At 41.5% G+C, this 16,251-nt stretch overlaps 2 protein-coding genes across 2 annotated transcripts in view; one reads left to right on the top strand and one right to left on the bottom strand.

Moving 5' to 3' along the window:
• Positions 1–2,526: 2,526 nt before the first annotated feature.
• guk1b (guanylate kinase 1b) lies at positions 2,527–6,284 on the top strand. Its single transcript, XM_076088613.1, has 8 exons — positions 2,527–2,638; positions 2,893–2,934; positions 3,252–3,377; positions 4,509–4,605; positions 5,337–5,475; positions 5,843–5,927; positions 6,008–6,093; positions 6,252–6,284. Exons 1-8 carry the CDS (start codon positions 2,527–2,529, stop codon positions 6,282–6,284), a joined length of 720 nt encoding a protein of 239 aa, XP_075944728.1.
• A 1,207-nt stretch (positions 6,285–7,491) lies between these two features.
• The window catches only part of obscna (obscurin, cytoskeletal calmodulin and titin-interacting RhoGEF a), a 43,274-nt gene continuing 34,514 nt past the window's right edge, over positions 7,492–16,251 (bottom strand). Inside the window, exons 62-81 of the mRNA XM_076088614.1 lie at positions 16,042–16,129; positions 15,750–15,950; positions 15,577–15,637; positions 15,419–15,496; positions 15,156–15,328; positions 14,982–15,008; positions 14,697–14,849; positions 14,127–14,172; positions 13,938–14,015; positions 12,040–13,765; positions 11,684–11,812; positions 11,440–11,562; positions 10,405–10,572; positions 10,158–10,254; positions 9,342–9,581; positions 8,784–9,007; positions 8,654–8,668; positions 8,308–8,404; positions 7,785–7,934; positions 7,492–7,672 (exon numbers count right to left, since the gene is read on the bottom strand). Coding sequence (XP_075944729.1) covers positions 7,492–7,672; positions 7,785–7,934; positions 8,308–8,404; positions 8,654–8,668; positions 8,784–9,007; positions 9,342–9,581; positions 10,158–10,254; positions 10,405–10,572; positions 11,440–11,562; positions 11,684–11,812; positions 12,040–13,765; positions 13,938–14,015; positions 14,127–14,172; positions 14,697–14,849; positions 14,982–15,008; positions 15,156–15,328; positions 15,419–15,496; positions 15,577–15,637; positions 15,750–15,950; positions 16,042–16,129 — 4,055 coding nt within the window. The remainder of the gene's footprint in view (positions 7,673–7,784; positions 7,935–8,307; positions 8,405–8,653; positions 8,669–8,783; positions 9,008–9,341; positions 9,582–10,157; positions 10,255–10,404; positions 10,573–11,439; positions 11,563–11,683; positions 11,813–12,039; positions 13,766–13,937; positions 14,016–14,126; positions 14,173–14,696; positions 14,850–14,981; positions 15,009–15,155; positions 15,329–15,418; positions 15,497–15,576; positions 15,638–15,749; positions 15,951–16,041; positions 16,130–16,251) is intronic.

Genomic DNA, 16,251 nt, shown 5'->3' on the forward strand with positions numbered 1-16,251 from the left:
AATATCCGTGTTCCTGCTGCAACATCAAACAGAGCAGAAGAAGCTTCTAAAACCAACTGAGAGCTCAGGCACTGAAAAACGAATAGAACAAAAACAACACTTTGGGACAATATTTATCGATTTTGTAACCCTTTTTTCTGTTTTATGAAGAAAAAAAAAATTGAATCACATGCAAAGCACATGTACATAGTTTTGTGTATGTTTGGATCGATGTGTGTGTGTATATGATGTTGACTAGCAACCCAACTGTATTTACTGCACAGAGTTTGTCTTTGATTAGATCATTTATTATTTGTTTAGCTCCTGTAGGTTGGAAACATTCACAATAATCTCGTTACATTCAGGCTCATTTTGTCTTTCTCATTGATGTGTTTCTTTGTATAGGGTCATTAAATCTAATTTTATCAATGTTACTACAATAAAACGTGTGTCTAAAACGTTGTCGTTTCACAAGGTATTTTATATATTCACCTGTTGAGTGTGTGGATCATAGGCGCGAATGGACAGGAGGCACCGTGCGTTGTTTAGGCCTGGTGACAGCTTTGTTATGATGACTCCATGTGGCGTAGTCACCCTTTAAGAAGTGGGTCGGTGCAGGATTAGACAGGCAGAGCACATCACAGCTCATTTGGAGTCGAGGGACACTAAACCCTGCTATTCTGAGCTTTTACTGCGTGAGACAGAAGACTACAAGGTCCAATCACAGAGAAGGAAAACACCACAAAAATCCTGAATTCTTTATAGTTAATAACAGGATGATGTAATTTAGAGTCATCAGCAGTCAGCTGTTTTAAATTCCATGGTTTCATTATTGAAATATGTTACAATGTACATCCATTGTAGTGGGAAAAGTGAAATAGCAGAGCATAATCCTTCTCTCATTCCCACCATTTAACCAGCGACTTGCTCTGGTGGAGCCGCTGAATAGACTGTGGTTGCACTGGGCAGCTTCCAGGTATGAATATGTTAAACTTTATGAGTGTGAACAGGGCCTTGCTGAAACAATCCTGGATAAATAAAGGTACAAAATGCTTCTTCCAGACCAACTTTGTGTAGTTTTGTTTGATTTTTGCGATCATACAAGGAAAGGTTTGAAATAATTTAAGCATATTTGCCTCCTTAACTTTAACCTGTCTTTTCCTTTCAAAGCCAAACTCTGGTGCTTAAGCAACAAGTCTCTGGATTGACAGCAGAAACAAATTCACAAATAAGTGCAAACTTCAGCTTTTGCTGCAGTGTACGCGATCATTTGTTAATTAAAACCTTCGACCTTGCCCACACGGTCTTGTGACCTGCTCCTGTGTGGACGGCGTGGATAAAAACAAGCCAGCATGCACACATTTGATTGGCCATTGAGCTGAAGGGAGGTGGTGGTAATTCAGACTGACATTGAGCTGCTTCCGTAAATCATACTAACACACACGCACACACACACACCTTCATTGTAGTCCATTAAGACACACGGCTGAAGACTCATCTGCTATTGAACGTTTCTACGAGACAGACTGTGAGGAAAGGTAAGGAACTACATAATAAACATATTCAATTACTAATGTGATTAATGTGAGTTTGAGTTCAGGTGCAAACCTCAACTAAAGCCAAAGGAAAGCTGCGTTAGAATTGTATTGTGCTGTCATACTGCACATTCATAATAAATATACAGTATTTGTTTTGCTGCTTAGATATTTGAAATGCTCTGAATTTGTGTGCAATTAATGCCACTGAGGAAATCTTGCATTAAGGGCAGCATTTTACAGAGGCTCCTTTAACAACTTAAAAGTTCAACAAGCTTTAGAAAAAGGGCAATAAAAAAGAATTGTTTTGTGATTTCATTGATCTCTGTCACAGTTCTTATCAAAAACTGTAGGTGAAGCCAGTGAATTGTTTGTAGTAACAAGATGTTGAAGGGTGAGGTTGGGTATTTTTTGACTGTTACATACTTTGACTGTAGTATTAAGTAGTTGTGTTAATGGGGATTATAAATGAATTGATTCAGCAGCGGTGTCCCTCAAATATCACCCTCTCTTTAGCACAGCAGGTAAATGGGTCACCTGTCCTGGACCCTTTGTGCCGCCTGGCCCAGATCCAATTAATCCTGGTGGCTGACCTGCCGCGACTTCATTAACAGGCACTCTTAACAATCAGGGCGTCCGGCTGTCTAACAAGTCAGCAATTAGGACATGGACGTGTTGAAATATTTCTGGGGTGTTTCTTCCTGACAGTGTGGTTAAGAGCTTGGATCAAAGGATTAACCTGACTGTACCATCAACCTTGACAGGATAGTTGGTGACCTTAATTACTTATAATAGAAATGGTGTTTTGGTCAAAAGACATTCATTCCAAACCATTTTCTGTATAAAATGATTCACACTAAAATGTCTTGTATCCCATTCTTGTAGAAATGGTTGCCAAACCTTTTTACGCTATAGATTTACGCTGGCTCAACAGATTTTAATCTGCTCTTGGGATAAATCTCAGCTTCCTCTGTTCCTGTCTTTCCCCCATCTGTCCGTCCGTCGCAGAACAATGTCCGGACCGAGGCCTGTGGTGCTGAGCGGCCCCTCTGGAGCAGGGAAGAGTACTCTGATGAAGAGGCTGATGAAGGATCACGAGGGCGTCTTCGGATTCAGCGTGTCACGTACGTTTGTGTGCCAACTGGTAATTGGCGTCCGTCGCAGCATCCTGTCTGAGGATGAAGTAGGACAGGAGTGACGGTCTCTCCGCTTGAATGAAGCTTAAATTCTGAACATGCCAATAGATGTTGAATCAGTAAATATTTTAATGCTGAGACTTTGCAGGAATTCCACTTTAATATCTATCAAAAGCAACATAACTGATGATTCATTACCTTATTTCTGGGTGGGTTTTAATGATGAAATCCTCTCCTCACAGACACAACAAGAAATCCTCGACCGGGAGAGGAAGATGGCAAAGGTACAGTCGAAACAGACCTTTTAGCATCTGCACATGTGTTACAAGTGGGTGTTTGATGTTCTGCTCACCCTCACAGGGCAATAGGACCATCATGCTCTGTCACTCACCATACATGAGTCCTGGACTTGAATTTTAAATCTTTGATAAAAGAGTATTTTACACCTCTTTGCTTTTTGTTTCTGTACCATGTTTCCCAGCGTCCCCTACCTGCCCATTCTAAAATAACGCTCACAACACTTCTTACTCCCAAGTGAACTGGGCTCGTTTGATATAAAGAGATCAACCTCTTTCTGTGCCTTTTTTTGCTTTCTCCATAGGGCTGAACACGCTCCCAATGCTTCTGGGGGCTACTTTACTGCCCGTAGCAGCCGTCTTCTCCGTTAAAGACTTAGCAGAGTCTACCTCTTTTTCGTGTCCAAACGAATCAGAAATCACAGATAAAGGTGACCTCAGTGTGATTCCTGATCACAGTTTTTAAGGCAGAGGGGTTACTTTCATCATCCTGGCACGCTGCCATTGGACTTGTAGAGGAACTAGTCATGTGACAAACAAAAATAGAAAAGACAAAAAATGATGATCAAAGGAATTTGGAGCAAACAGTTTACACTTTGGAGTAAAAAGCTTTTGAAAATAGCCCCCCCCGATGCCTCGGTAGTGATTCCCATTTCCCACTGTGGCTGGTGGAGTATTGATGATTTGCAAGCAACCATTAGCATCATGGGAGAAAGATTCATAACGTAGAGTTATTTCGGTAAATGGAGGATCCGTCTGAGCCTTCCAACCACTGCTGTCATGTCTATTTAATTATTGTGTTAAAATACTCTGGAAAAGATAACTGTTCTTCTGTAAGATGCTGTTTATGTTGTTATTTCTACTGACGATATCAGACGTTGATTATCATTTTTATTGATCTAGAACACAACAGTGGATTTTGCTTCCTTCGGGTCAAACTGAGGTTTTGATCTTGCATCGGAATATTTTATGCAGTTTTCTTGAGTGCTGTTTAAAAGCACTGTCTGCCATGTTTTCAGGCTTATTATCTATTTGTTTACAGCACAGCCAATTCCTGTTATATCCAGCGTTTCCCTTCAGATTGTTACTCCTTCATGTTCTCATGCTAATGATTGTGTGCTATCGCAGTGTACATCAGTGTTAGAAGTAGTAACGTGTTTGTTTCTAAAACTATGCAGTTTTAGATCCCCAGAGGTTTTGATTTTGTGAAAATTTAAGCCTATGGATATGGTAACAGTTTTTACAAAGTATTTGACAAAATACATATTTCTCATCTTTCCAGGCTTTTCCTATGTACACAGAGTCTCAAAGCTGGCTAAGAGGAGAACATCATACACTTGAAGACACACTGTCAGCTAACAAAAAAATGTGAACACGTTTAGCTTTGTGCCTGGATGTTCTTTCATTTTGCCTGAGATCACTGTGATGAAACTGGACGCATCTTTCACTAAAAACTGTAGTCAGCATTTATTTGATTTGCATCACCTCTCTTTAATCATTTCTTTCCATTTTTCAAGTTTTCATGGCAGAGTTATATTGAATATTAATGATGCATCTTACAGACTACCACTTCACAATGAGAGAGGCCATGCAGGAGGGAATCGACAATGGAGACTTCATTGAAAACACTGAGTTTTCAGGAAACATGTATGGAACGAGGTACATTTTTGAATCCCTGCACGAATGCCACCATATTTTTCACCATGTCATCAAGAGAAACCTCAGAAAATATCTAATGATTTAGATGCACGATCGCTTTTGGTAAACATTTTATTTATTTATGTACTTTTCTGAAAAAAGAATGCATTTTGAAGACCAAAGTTATACCACTTTCAATAACCATTTAAAGGGTAAAAAAGATCATCATCTGAATGTTTTCAGTGGTTGTTTTTTTGTTTTTGTTCTAAATGCTGCTTCAGTAGCTTTTCCACCCACAGGATGGAAGGAACGCTGAGTTAATATCAGTGAAAAGTATCAGTGTCAGTGATATTGTTTAAACTTAATTCAATAGAAACTAAGACTGTTGTATTACATGAAAGACTACAATCAGGCTTTGCCACAGGGATCAAGAGGATATGTAATAGCCTGGTGGCAGATGGCGGATCTTCAACCCCCCCCCAGTTCAAAAAGAGCAACGCTGCGGCTCAGCACAGTGACAGGGTGTCACGTTTAATCTCTCCCTCTTATTCTGAAGTTAATACACGCTCAATGTGCGAGTGTGAGCAGCTTGGATCAATGCAGCGATCCTCTTTCTTTAGTCACTATTACACTCTCCATACCTGGTTGAACATCGCCACGCCCCATCCATGTTCAGATGTACAGTCCTGGTAGTTTAAAGAACCTCTTGTTTTATACGTTTTTTATAATTTAACAACGCATTGATTCTCTAGTAAAGCTGCCATAGAAGATGTGCTGGCCATGAACAAAATCTGCATCTTAGATGTGGAACTCCAGGGGGTGAAGAGGATTAAAGAGACTGACCTGAACCCCATCTACATCTCCATCCAGCCTCCCTCCATGGAGATCCTGGTAAATGTCCAACTTTATATAACTGCATTAATGTAATATAATGCAATATTTCAATGTCATTTTGTATCCATTAAACTCTGTTCTTGATTGTGCAAAGTGGGCTATCAATGAATCATATATATGCTCATTTCTGACATTTCTGTAATTTTTTTTGCTGTATACTTTGATCATCATAATAAATTCATACCAAGATTTCCATTCAAAACACTCCTAAATAGTGAGGTACAAGTTGGTCTGAGTCAAATTCAAATGTAAAACAAAGACAACTTTGTGAAATGTGTGAACTGCAGACATGACAGCTGTTGCGTTACTTCGTTGAGCAGCTCTTGGTTCAAAGATGATGTGATTGTTTTATTGTCTTTCTCAGGAAACCCGTCTGAGAGACAGACAGACGGAGACAGAGGAGAGTTTACAGAAACGCCTGGAGGCCGCACGCATCGATATGGAGCTCAGTAAGTTCCTCAGCTGTTCTTTGTGGATATGATGCTGAAATAAAGACAACCATTGCAGCTGATCCTATTCTTTTCTCTAGGTAACGAGCCTGGAGTGTTTGATGTTATTATCATCAATGATGACTTAGAGAAGGCTTACGAGGAGCTGAAAGATATCCTCAATGATGTAAGTAAAACTGTAAATTATCCTTTCTCTTACTTATTTCACAAATACTTTGCAGCTATTCTCTGCCATCTGTTGCATAGATCATTGATTATTGATGACACTCTGGACAAGAACATTGGTTGAACGCACAAAAACTGTCGTCATCTCCCTTTAAACAGGAAATCCAGAAAATTCAGGAGGCAAAATCATAAGAAGGAAACAGTAGCCAGTCTCTGATGTGGTGGACAGAAGAACCAAAATGTGTAACTCTGGCCTGAATAACTCCGTCCTCGCTGACTGCAAATGGCCGCATCTAAAATAAACTTTCATCTTGAGAAACGATTTTTCGTTTTTTTACCCTCTATGTTATATGGTTGGATGTTTGCTCAGTACAGTTTCATGCTCACTGATGCTCAGATGGAAAAGAAACTCCAGATGTTTGTATCGTTGACTGATGGGATGAGGGTTATGTTAGATTTAGTAAAACCAGTGGTTGATATCTAGGTGTGAACATCCTGACCCATAGGTCAGTGCCAGTTGAAAATAAAAATAAAAGATACAACTGCCAAATTCAGTGCTACATTTGGTTTTCATAAGCCAAAGTGTGACACTGGCCAAATGTGGAGTCCACCTCAGTACCTCATCGCAAAATAGTTGTTGTTGAATTCTGATACAGTAGAAATAAATTCCCTACTAGTTAAGTGTATGATTATTTTGACTAATATAACAGTATATAATTGCTGCATATAATTTAAACATTGTTAAGGAGGTCTATGCATCTAATATAAAATCTTGCATATATTACATTTCAATCATTTGCATGTACTTGTGTGTGTTTGTGTGCACATGAGACTGAATAAAGAACGTGAGGACAATGACTTCAATGACTCACCACTTTTGTGCCATTTAATTCATATTTCATCCATCAACTCATTCTGGTGGGTGACTGACCCAATATTTAAGTATTATGAAACTTAGGTAAAACCTACAAATCTAATCAACTTGCCATTTGTACATTTAATTTTAAGGCAAAACGTGAACATTTTTAATTAAATACAATACATCACTCAGAAAAAAACATCTGCTTCTGTATGAAGAATAGCACAGAAAACTGTTTTTACTTTAAGGCCAAACACGTGCATCTGTCTGATGCTTCAGAGCAAAACAACAGTTTCTCGTGTCACAAAAATCCCATGCACTCTTAGACTAAACCTTCTCCCTGATTTGTTTCCATATAAACCAAAGCACACTAACATATACAATGGATAAATACACTTTGAAACACTTTGAAAACTCATTAAGACGCATCACATTTTCAAAATCAGAGGATACATTAATGATTTTAGAGATCTGGCCTGGCAACATGAAATGTGCTGGTTATGAGGCTGCATAGTTTCTAGAAGCCTCCACAGCGGTGCCTCACTGGAAGAAGGGGCCTTGAAGCTTGGTGCGGACCTGGTCTCGTTTCTCCTCCTTCTGCTTGAGGTAATCTTTAAGCTTGTCCGTGGAGAAACACACTTTGGCGTGTCGGCCTTTGTGTGGGGCACGATGGGCACGCAGCCATTGGTTCTGGAGACACTCGGGTGCAGTGGGTCTCCCCCTACAAAGTTATTTTTTATCATATTAGGATTTACACATTCCTAATTCACTCATACGACTTTTCACACAAATAAACACTCTGATGTAAACTGCATTTTCAGATAGACGCTCACCAGGATTTGTTGTTCAGGCTGCTCTTCATGAAGTTTAAGGCTCCCTCTGACAAACCGGGGTAACAGAGTCCAAACTGGATCTTCCCTTTCTTGATGTTTCGGTCTTCCTCCCAGCTGTGCTCTGTATGGAACGGGCTGTCGGCGCTCAACCTAGTGAAGAAAGGGAAAAACACACGTACATTTTACAAAAATACAAACAATATAGTATATTAGTAAATTCAGCATCTTAGAACTACAGAAGATTCAGTCAGTAGCAGTAGTAGGACAACCGTTGGACTGAACTAATCAGCCTTCATAATTAAATCTTACACAATGAAAAATAATATTTTCTAAAGAAAGAGAATGTGGATGATTCATTCTTTAGAATTGTCATTTTGTCCATTATCATACCTGCTTTTTAGACAAATGTCAGACTTTGTGAGAGCCACATTTATTACATAACATAAGAAATATATACGGAATATTTTCTTTCAACAAAATATTGAATGCAACAATTCACCTACAGGTATATGTCTAAACTTACATGATGAAGGACAGAACTCCAATAGCCCAGACGTCAGTTTCAGGCCCAACACCCTGACCTTCCAGGATTTCCGGAGCTTTAGGAAGGACAATATAAACTGACAAAACAGACAGACACAGGATATTGTCCATAAAGAGTTGTGCTGTTACTGGCAATGCCACATTCACTCACAATATGAATTTTCTGAATTAGGAAAATGACTCAAACAAGAAAGAGATGGATTAAAAAAAGATAAGAAAATGGACTTGGATTTGTTAGGCTATGGTAGATAGGATCAGCTGAGGTGGATGAAGTTAGGCTGAATTATTTCCATCCATCAATCCATCCTCCCTTAAAGAAAGTGTACCTTTGCTGCGGCAGTCTGTTGGAGGCCATGACAGTCAAAGGTTTAGTAGGAGAATCCACAACAATGCACGCATCACAATCTTACACAATTTAGTTTGCCTTATGATATTAAACTAGAAATACTTCAGTACCTTTGCTCTCCGATAGGCCATGGATGTGCTCGATGTGGAGAGGCTGACCGGGCGTGAATGACTGAGCCGAGCCCAAGTCGACTATCTTCAGGTGGTTACAGTCATCCACCAGCATGTTGTCAGACTTCAGGTCCAGGTGGACGACTCGACGGCTGTGCAGGTAGTCAACGGCACTCAGGACCTGAACCAGCAGCTCGGCGACGTGAGTCTCTGCGTACAGATCTCTGAGAGGGCGTAAAACACAGACAGAAAATTGGTTGAACAAAAATAAACTTTTTGCCGGAAGCAACAAATTTCTCAGGAAATCTGTTGCTTATTCTTTTCCCAGTTTTCTTAGACTAACTAGAGCGTCTTATTTTGGAATCAAATGGTGATCAGTTCTGCCTGAAACATCTCTCCTACAGACCTTTTAGGACAAAATAAAGAGTTTTAAAAGGTTTTAAAGAAGTAATATGTAGGCTTTCCGCTGTATGGACTACTTGATAATGTTACTCAGCTTATAAAGCCATACTCAGACGATTTGGTTGCAGGCGTATGTTTCTCAAGCCTTTGCTTTACCTCGATGCCAGACTGTAGAGCAGCTCCTTGCCGGGACAGAGCTCCTCCACTAACACCACGTACAAGGAGGTGAAATAGGCAGTGTGCAGCTGCACCAGGTGAGTGTGATGAAGCCTCTTCAGCAGCTGGTACTCCCTCAGCACCAACTGTCTCTGCTCTGCCTGGTAAGGGGTGATCTTGGCAACAAACACTTGGCTGGTCTCAGCATCCCTGCACAGGCTGACCACGCTGAAACGACCCCTGTAGGAGAGAACAAAACAAAAGAGGAATATAACATCAGTATGGCATAGTAGTGCCTATAAGAGAAAGTGGGAGGAACAAGATCAGACCATCCTTTTACTATCCTGGTCTGGTGTTAAGAATTGATGATGGACTATATGCTACTGAAGTGTTTTTCTTACTTAAAACACTAATGCTAATGCTAAGAACTACAGTCTCACATTTCCTGTTCCGATGTGAGGGTCCCGGGACAGAGGATGTCGTATGTGTACAGATTGTAAAGCCCTCTGAGGCAAATCTGTAATTTGTGATTTTGGACTATACAAAAATAAATTTAATTGAATTGAAGTCGGTTGGGAAATTGATTTTCTTTGACATATAAAGGGGAACAAGATGAAAAATAATGAATATCAGCACAAAGTTTCCTTCTCTTCCCCAACATAATCTGTGACAGACTCGGGAAACTTAAAAGTCACACCTACATTTCAAAATAATACCCAAATGAAGAAAATCAGATCATGAGCAAACAAACTAAATACAGTAAGTACATTTTTTTAATTTTTTTTTAATCAAAGATAAGTTACTTAAAATCCCTACCTGTTGATCTCAGAGAGGAAATTGTAGTTCTTGTGTCGTTCTGACCCAGTCACCTTTGACCCCAGTGACTCAGTCCGGATTAGAGGAATGTGAATTTCTGTACAGCAGAATAAATACAGGTGAAAACATTGCAACCTTTCGTGTCGTAGCTGTTTGCACATTTCACAGTTGATGTGTATATGATTGCTATAAATATTGAAAATACCAAACCAGTGACTGCAAACATGAATCAGAGCATTTTTCTTGCCTTCAGGATGAGTAGCCATAACAACGGGTGCTGAAGCATCGCTGAAGGGTCCTGCTCCTGTCTTGGTGATGCAACCCATCCTGAACACATAAGAGGCTCCTCTGGGTAAGTCCTTCACCACATAGCAGCTTTCCGTCACCTCCTCCGACAGGACCGTCCACCCCGCACCTGAGAAGGTGCATGACACGAGAGATTTACTCTGAAATCCACACCTACTGCAAATAGTAATGTGCTCTCACTAGATTAATGCAACAGTGACATTTGTAATATTGCACTGTAGGATATACAATGATTGTTGAGGTCAATTTGAAAGAAGAAAAGAAGTATACAAAATTTACTTAAGAGTTAGTGGAAAGTAATGGCATCAATGAGATAGAAATATCATCTAACTATCTAATTATACATCGGCTGTCATTGTTTTATTAGGTCCATGTTTATAAAACAGTTCCGGTCTTTGATTGTGATTGGCTGCTCCGCCGAATATCACCGCGCCAATCAATAATAATAAATGAGAGAGAAAAATTGAAGAGTTTGTCTGCCTTATTACCGGTTAGTCGTTTGTGTTTTAAGACGTTTCGCTTATGAGTTATTGATCCAGGAAGTTGGAGTCTGTAAAATCTCTCCAACTTTACCGAACTCACGTAGTCCTGTCGCTACCTGGGATAACGTTACCTGGCGTTGCTGCCGCCCAGTCCAAGGTAGTATCTCTGTCCAAAGTGTACAAACTACACCAGCAATGTATGGTAAGTTAACGACGTAACTTTAGCTGACGTTACTTTAGCTGTTTTTTAATCGTAGCCCATTATGTTCACGATTCTTTAGTTATGTCGTCAGTTGCTGCTGTAACAAAATGATATCGCTGGTAAGTGAAAACAATAAACAAAAAAAAACAAAGATGTTTTATCTATAACTGTCAGGCTAAAAATAACATCCAACACTGTGTTGCAAGCACACACTAGTCTAGTCTTAGAAGACTAGTGTTCAAAAACAACAACATTGAATTCCTGTGCTGCTGCATCATCTCTGAGAACCCACCGTCTGTACAGTACTGCACACAGTAGGTGACAGGGTCACTGGACTGGACTGGTTTCCAAACTAGCAGGACTCCACCTCCATCTAACTGGAGCACTTCAGCCTTGTTGGGACGGACCAGCAGATCTGGAAATTATGGAGTAGATCAAACATACACAGCCAGACTTATAGCAAAATGACAATACCAGGTTTTCAGGCCATTTCGGAGTGGAAATACATAATACACAGAATGTAGCGTATTCATTACCTTTTGTCTTTTTGAAAGCAGGTATTTTAAATGAAGGCAATAGTTTGGAGGTCCTCTTTTTTGGACTCTCAAGACCAGTTCTATGCTGTCTTTCAGGTGGGACGGGAGCTGATCCCTTTACTATTGGCCCTGTTGTAAAAGACAAAACACCAAAAGGAAAAACAAAACGTTACATTTTGATAAAAAGACAGTTTAGATGTATATTATAACATAACTGAGACTACCAAAAAAGATAGAAATAATGCCCATATCCTAATGTCTATATGATGTATTTTTTGCTTTTTTTTCTTAATATGGATGCTGCTTAACATCATTTTCTGTTTATTGAAAAATGTGCATAATTTGCAATAGCTCACCTCCTTTACTCACATCCTCCTTACTGGAAGACCTGGAAAACAGCTTGGTCAAGCTGGAGGCTGAAGCTCTCATTTTCTTCCTCAGAGACATGGTGGGAGTATCTGGCTGCATGATATCTCCTAGCGTGGGTCCTAGCTCTGTGCTGTCCAGCTGGGAGTATGAATGGCCAGTCCAGGACTGCCTGCGGAAGATCTTCAGCAGTCCCAGCTTGGGTGACTTTCCTGTAGGTGGCCGGGCTTCGAGGGCTGGAGCGGATGCATGCCTTTGGAGGCCACATCCCTCCTTCTTGTCCCTGGCCCTGGGAGGCCTCTCTGGAGCCTGCAGAGAAGAGAGGCTGGGACTAGGGCTCGCTGTAAGTGATGTCCCCGGCTGACCTCTGCTCGAGAAATTGGGGTTGGAGCGGTTACGCGGCGGTGCCTGAGGTAACAAACTCCTAGGTTTAACTTCTTGGAATGAGCACGGGGATGCTGAAATCAGAGGCTCCCCTTGATCATCATACCCTTCACTCTCTCCTGATCTGGATCTCCCTCTGAGATGACCGTGACTCAGCTCCTCATAAGAGCCGAGTCTACTTGAAGACTCAGAGCCACCATGCTCCAAAATAGACGACTCAGCCAGAGACCCCTGTGAACCAGCGAAGGTGTCGCTCGCTGCCTGCTCCTGATCTGGCCTGAGGCTAACTCTGTCTCCAGCAAGGAGGTTTGAGGGAACAGATGATCCAATACGCATGGCGGCCCCTTGTGTTGGAGCGACGGAGCCTCTTCTTCTTGTGGGTCGCCGTGGGCTCGGGATGGCTAACAAGTTTCTTCCTGCCACTTCATCATCTGTCAAATCTTCCTTCAGACTTTGAGAGCCTTCTTCCTCACCTGACATTGTGCGCTTGGGTGAGCTGGGAGATCGCCGAGAACACTCATCAAGAGACCTGCTCCTCCTTTGAGGGGGTACGTTGGTGTGGGCGAGGCCAACACCACTGTCAAAGGAACAGGACTTCTGCATTTTAGGCTGGACAGATCCCCGTCTCTGGCCACGATTGGTCTCCGTCTCATCCTCCACATATTCAATAAGAGGCTCGTTGAGACGTCCTGAAAAGCTTCTCCGGAGTGGCTTGCGGCCTCTCTCCTGCTTTTTGGCCTGGAACTTGTCCCGTAATGTCATGTGTCTGGCGGACATGGGTGAAAGCTGATGAGAGGTGCTGTAGAAAGTGCTTCGGATGACGCTGCCACGAGGGATACGACCTCCGTCACTCCCTGAACCCTCATCCCCATCAGATAGGTAGAGAGATTGACTACTGTCTCTGCTGATCCTACGCTCCCCCTGAGGTGTCTGTTGACCGGATACATCTGACGACGCAACTGACTGCCTACTCATACTTCGCTCTAGTACGCTCCTCCTTCCTACCAGCTCCCCATCCTCTTCCTCCTCTAATGTAATTTCCTCTTCTGCTTCAAGGTGGAGTTTGGCAAAATGCTCAGGGATTTGCGCTCTCTCCGTTGAAGGATCATACTCCTCCTCAGTGTCTTCCTCCTCCTCAGTCGGGCTGCAGTACTGGAAAAAGTCCAAAGAGTCAGCTTCATCATACTCAGAAGAGGAGCCACTGCTCGGAGAGGTGCTGCTGTGTTCCTGGGGCTCGCGGGGCACTGTCACCGCAGTCTCTCTGAGAGGAGCGTCCAGCAGCTCAGGGATGAGCCTCAGTGTGAGAACTGACCCAATGCAAGTCAAAGAACGCTGGCGAAATAGATGGAAGAGATATTGGTGAAGACAGACTTAGACAACAGCTTTCCTTTTCAGGACAATATATAATCATGTTCACCCTCAAGATTATCAACATTACAAGAAACCAGTTGGTACTTCCTGCTATGCCCAGAAGTTGTGGTTTCGAAGAAGACTGGTAACTCACCTGCCATTTCCTTTTTGAGATGAAGCTTTTCAAAGTCTTTGTGTTGATTTCATCCGTGTCTTCACCTGCATATTCGTCCTGTGGACACAAGATTTGTGTGTTTTAGTTGTGTTCCTAAGTTAGAGTAGTATGTTTTTTGTATCCAGTGAAGCTTGATTAAAACACAGATTGTGCTTTATTTCCTCTCACCTGGAGCCATTCGTGGCTCAAGCACTCAAACGCAGATGGTCGCTTCCTGGGTAGAGGAAAATCGGAAAGAGTCAGAATTGTGTTATGTTGCACCATGAAACCACACCTATCAGTGTTGTCAGGGTGTGCTGGCAACCTGCAGCTGTGTGAGAACTTACCAATAGAGGTGGTTGCAAATGTTATCTTATTCTAAGAGTGATATTCTTATATTGGCATTGGATCAAACGCCTGTTAGTAATGTGAAAGGGGCGATACTATAGTCACAAAGAATGATGAGTCTACTTAATGCAGCATTCGGTCACTTTCCAATTTATTTTTTGTTTTGCAGATTTGTGGTTGAGCCTCACAAGATCTTACTTTTGATCAGTGAGGGTTCAAAATGAGCTAAATGTAGCTTTTACAGGAATGGATTTGATTTGTTAAATCATAAATGGCATCGCTGATGCTTATCACTGTATGCTCATTTGTCACATGAAATGGGACTTTTTTTCATTAAGTTTAGAAAATATGTTTGATGACTTCGAGAGACTGGATGTGGCAGTGCAAGCAATACAAAAACTGGTTCCCTACTCTGGATCTGGCTGTAGGAGCATGTGGAGAAAGTTCTGGGCTTCAGGGCTCCTGTTCGTAACGTCGGGGGCATCCCAGTTTTGGGTCCCCTCCCCCACCCTTAGCAGTGTTGCACGGTCCGTCTCACCCACGAAAGGGCATCGGCACACCAAACTATCAAGAAAAAGAAAAAGCGTGATGTAAATAGTCAAAAGAAACTCGGGTCATATGCACAGGTTTTTGATAATTGAATATTATATTTTGTGATGATTTTTAGAATATTATCAAAAGTGCAGTGATGCATACCATATATAGGCTACAACACCTACAGACCTAGCAGAGAGAGAAAGAGGTATTAATGTAATGTTGTCTTATTTTACTGTTTTAAATTGTACACGGTTTTATTTAAATCTCCTTGTTTCACACAAATACTATCTGATGCAAGTCTCAATTAGCCAGATTAATAGTTATTTTATTTACCAAATATCAGTGGCCACAGTGACTGGTTCTTGGTGAACAATCTCCGGCGCAACAAACTCTGGTGTACCAAACGTGCTGTATTGGTGTCTGGATGTGTCTATTTCTTGGCAGAAGCCAAAGTCACAGATCTTGATCTCATCTCTGGGCGGATACACCATGAGGATATTTTCCGGCTGAAGGGAGTATAAATAAAAATGTAAAAGTTAAGAACCACATACAAATAATGACAGTCAATAATGCAATGTTAGACCGCGAAATCTCACTTTAATGTCCAGGTGCAACATGTTCATGTTGTGAATGTGACCAACTCCTTCAAGGATTTGCTGGATGTATGACTGGATCTGAAATAAAGTGTAACATATTAGCCAAGAGCCATTCATAACATTTGCAAGATAAAAATAATTTCGTCAGGAAGATTCACCTCTTTCTCTGTAACTGATCCTTTCAGTAATAAATGTTCAAGTAGTCCATGAGAACAGCAGCTAGAAATGGTGTTAAAGAACTCTTAATTGAATACAAATCAAACTCGACAAACTGAACCCACTGTGAGGGGGAAACAAGTGATTATATTGTGGCATTGAACAGAAAGGATACATTTCTGTGATCAGCACCAGAGTGCGTCTGGTACAAAAGAAGTCCAGCAGACAGGCCACTCTGGGGTGAGCCAGACGGGATAGCAAGTCCCTCTCCTGGAAGGACCTGGTCCGAGTGCTGCTCCGCAGAGGCAGGAACTTGGCAGCAAACACCTCACCTGTTCGTCTGTGGACCACACGCTTCACTACCCCGAAGGTTCCCCTAAAACGCGAGGAGATGATGTTGATCGTATCAAATCTTCACAGGGCTCGTGAGCAGATTGGACTTGCATCAGTTTAAACTAAAGGCTCACCTTCCAATTTCCTCGTGGACATCATAGACGGAGAATAACTTCCTTCTCTTCCCCAGCTCCACCTCTCTCTCCTGACACTCCAGTGGACCTGCAGAGAAAACAAAACCTTTGAATAAAACAGGTTCACCACTTGGACCAACATCGATCACAATAGATTCCTTAACTTCCTTACAGCAATATCATTTTGTGATATGCTTTAGGCCATTGCAG

Source organism: Anarhichas minor, unplaced genomic scaffold, assembly GCF_050575085.1.
Source record: "Anarhichas minor isolate MPS153535 unplaced genomic scaffold, ASM5057508v1 ptg000010l, whole genome shotgun sequence".
Lineage (NCBI taxonomy): Eukaryota > Metazoa > Chordata > Actinopteri > Perciformes > Anarhichadidae > Anarhichas > Anarhichas minor.

Coding starts and splice junctions, on each gene's coding strand:
- guk1b (XM_076088613.1), top strand. CDS start 2,527: ATGTCCGGACCGAGGCCTGTGGTGCTGAGCGGCCCCTCTGGAGCAGGG. Junction 2,935..3,251: donor GGGAGAGGAAGATGGCAAAG/GTACAGTCGAAA, acceptor CTTTCTCCATAG/GGCTGAACACGCTCCCAATG. Junction 4,606..5,336: donor GGAAACATGTATGGAACGAG/GTACATTTTTGA, acceptor TTGATTCTCTAG/TAAAGCTGCCATAGAAGATG.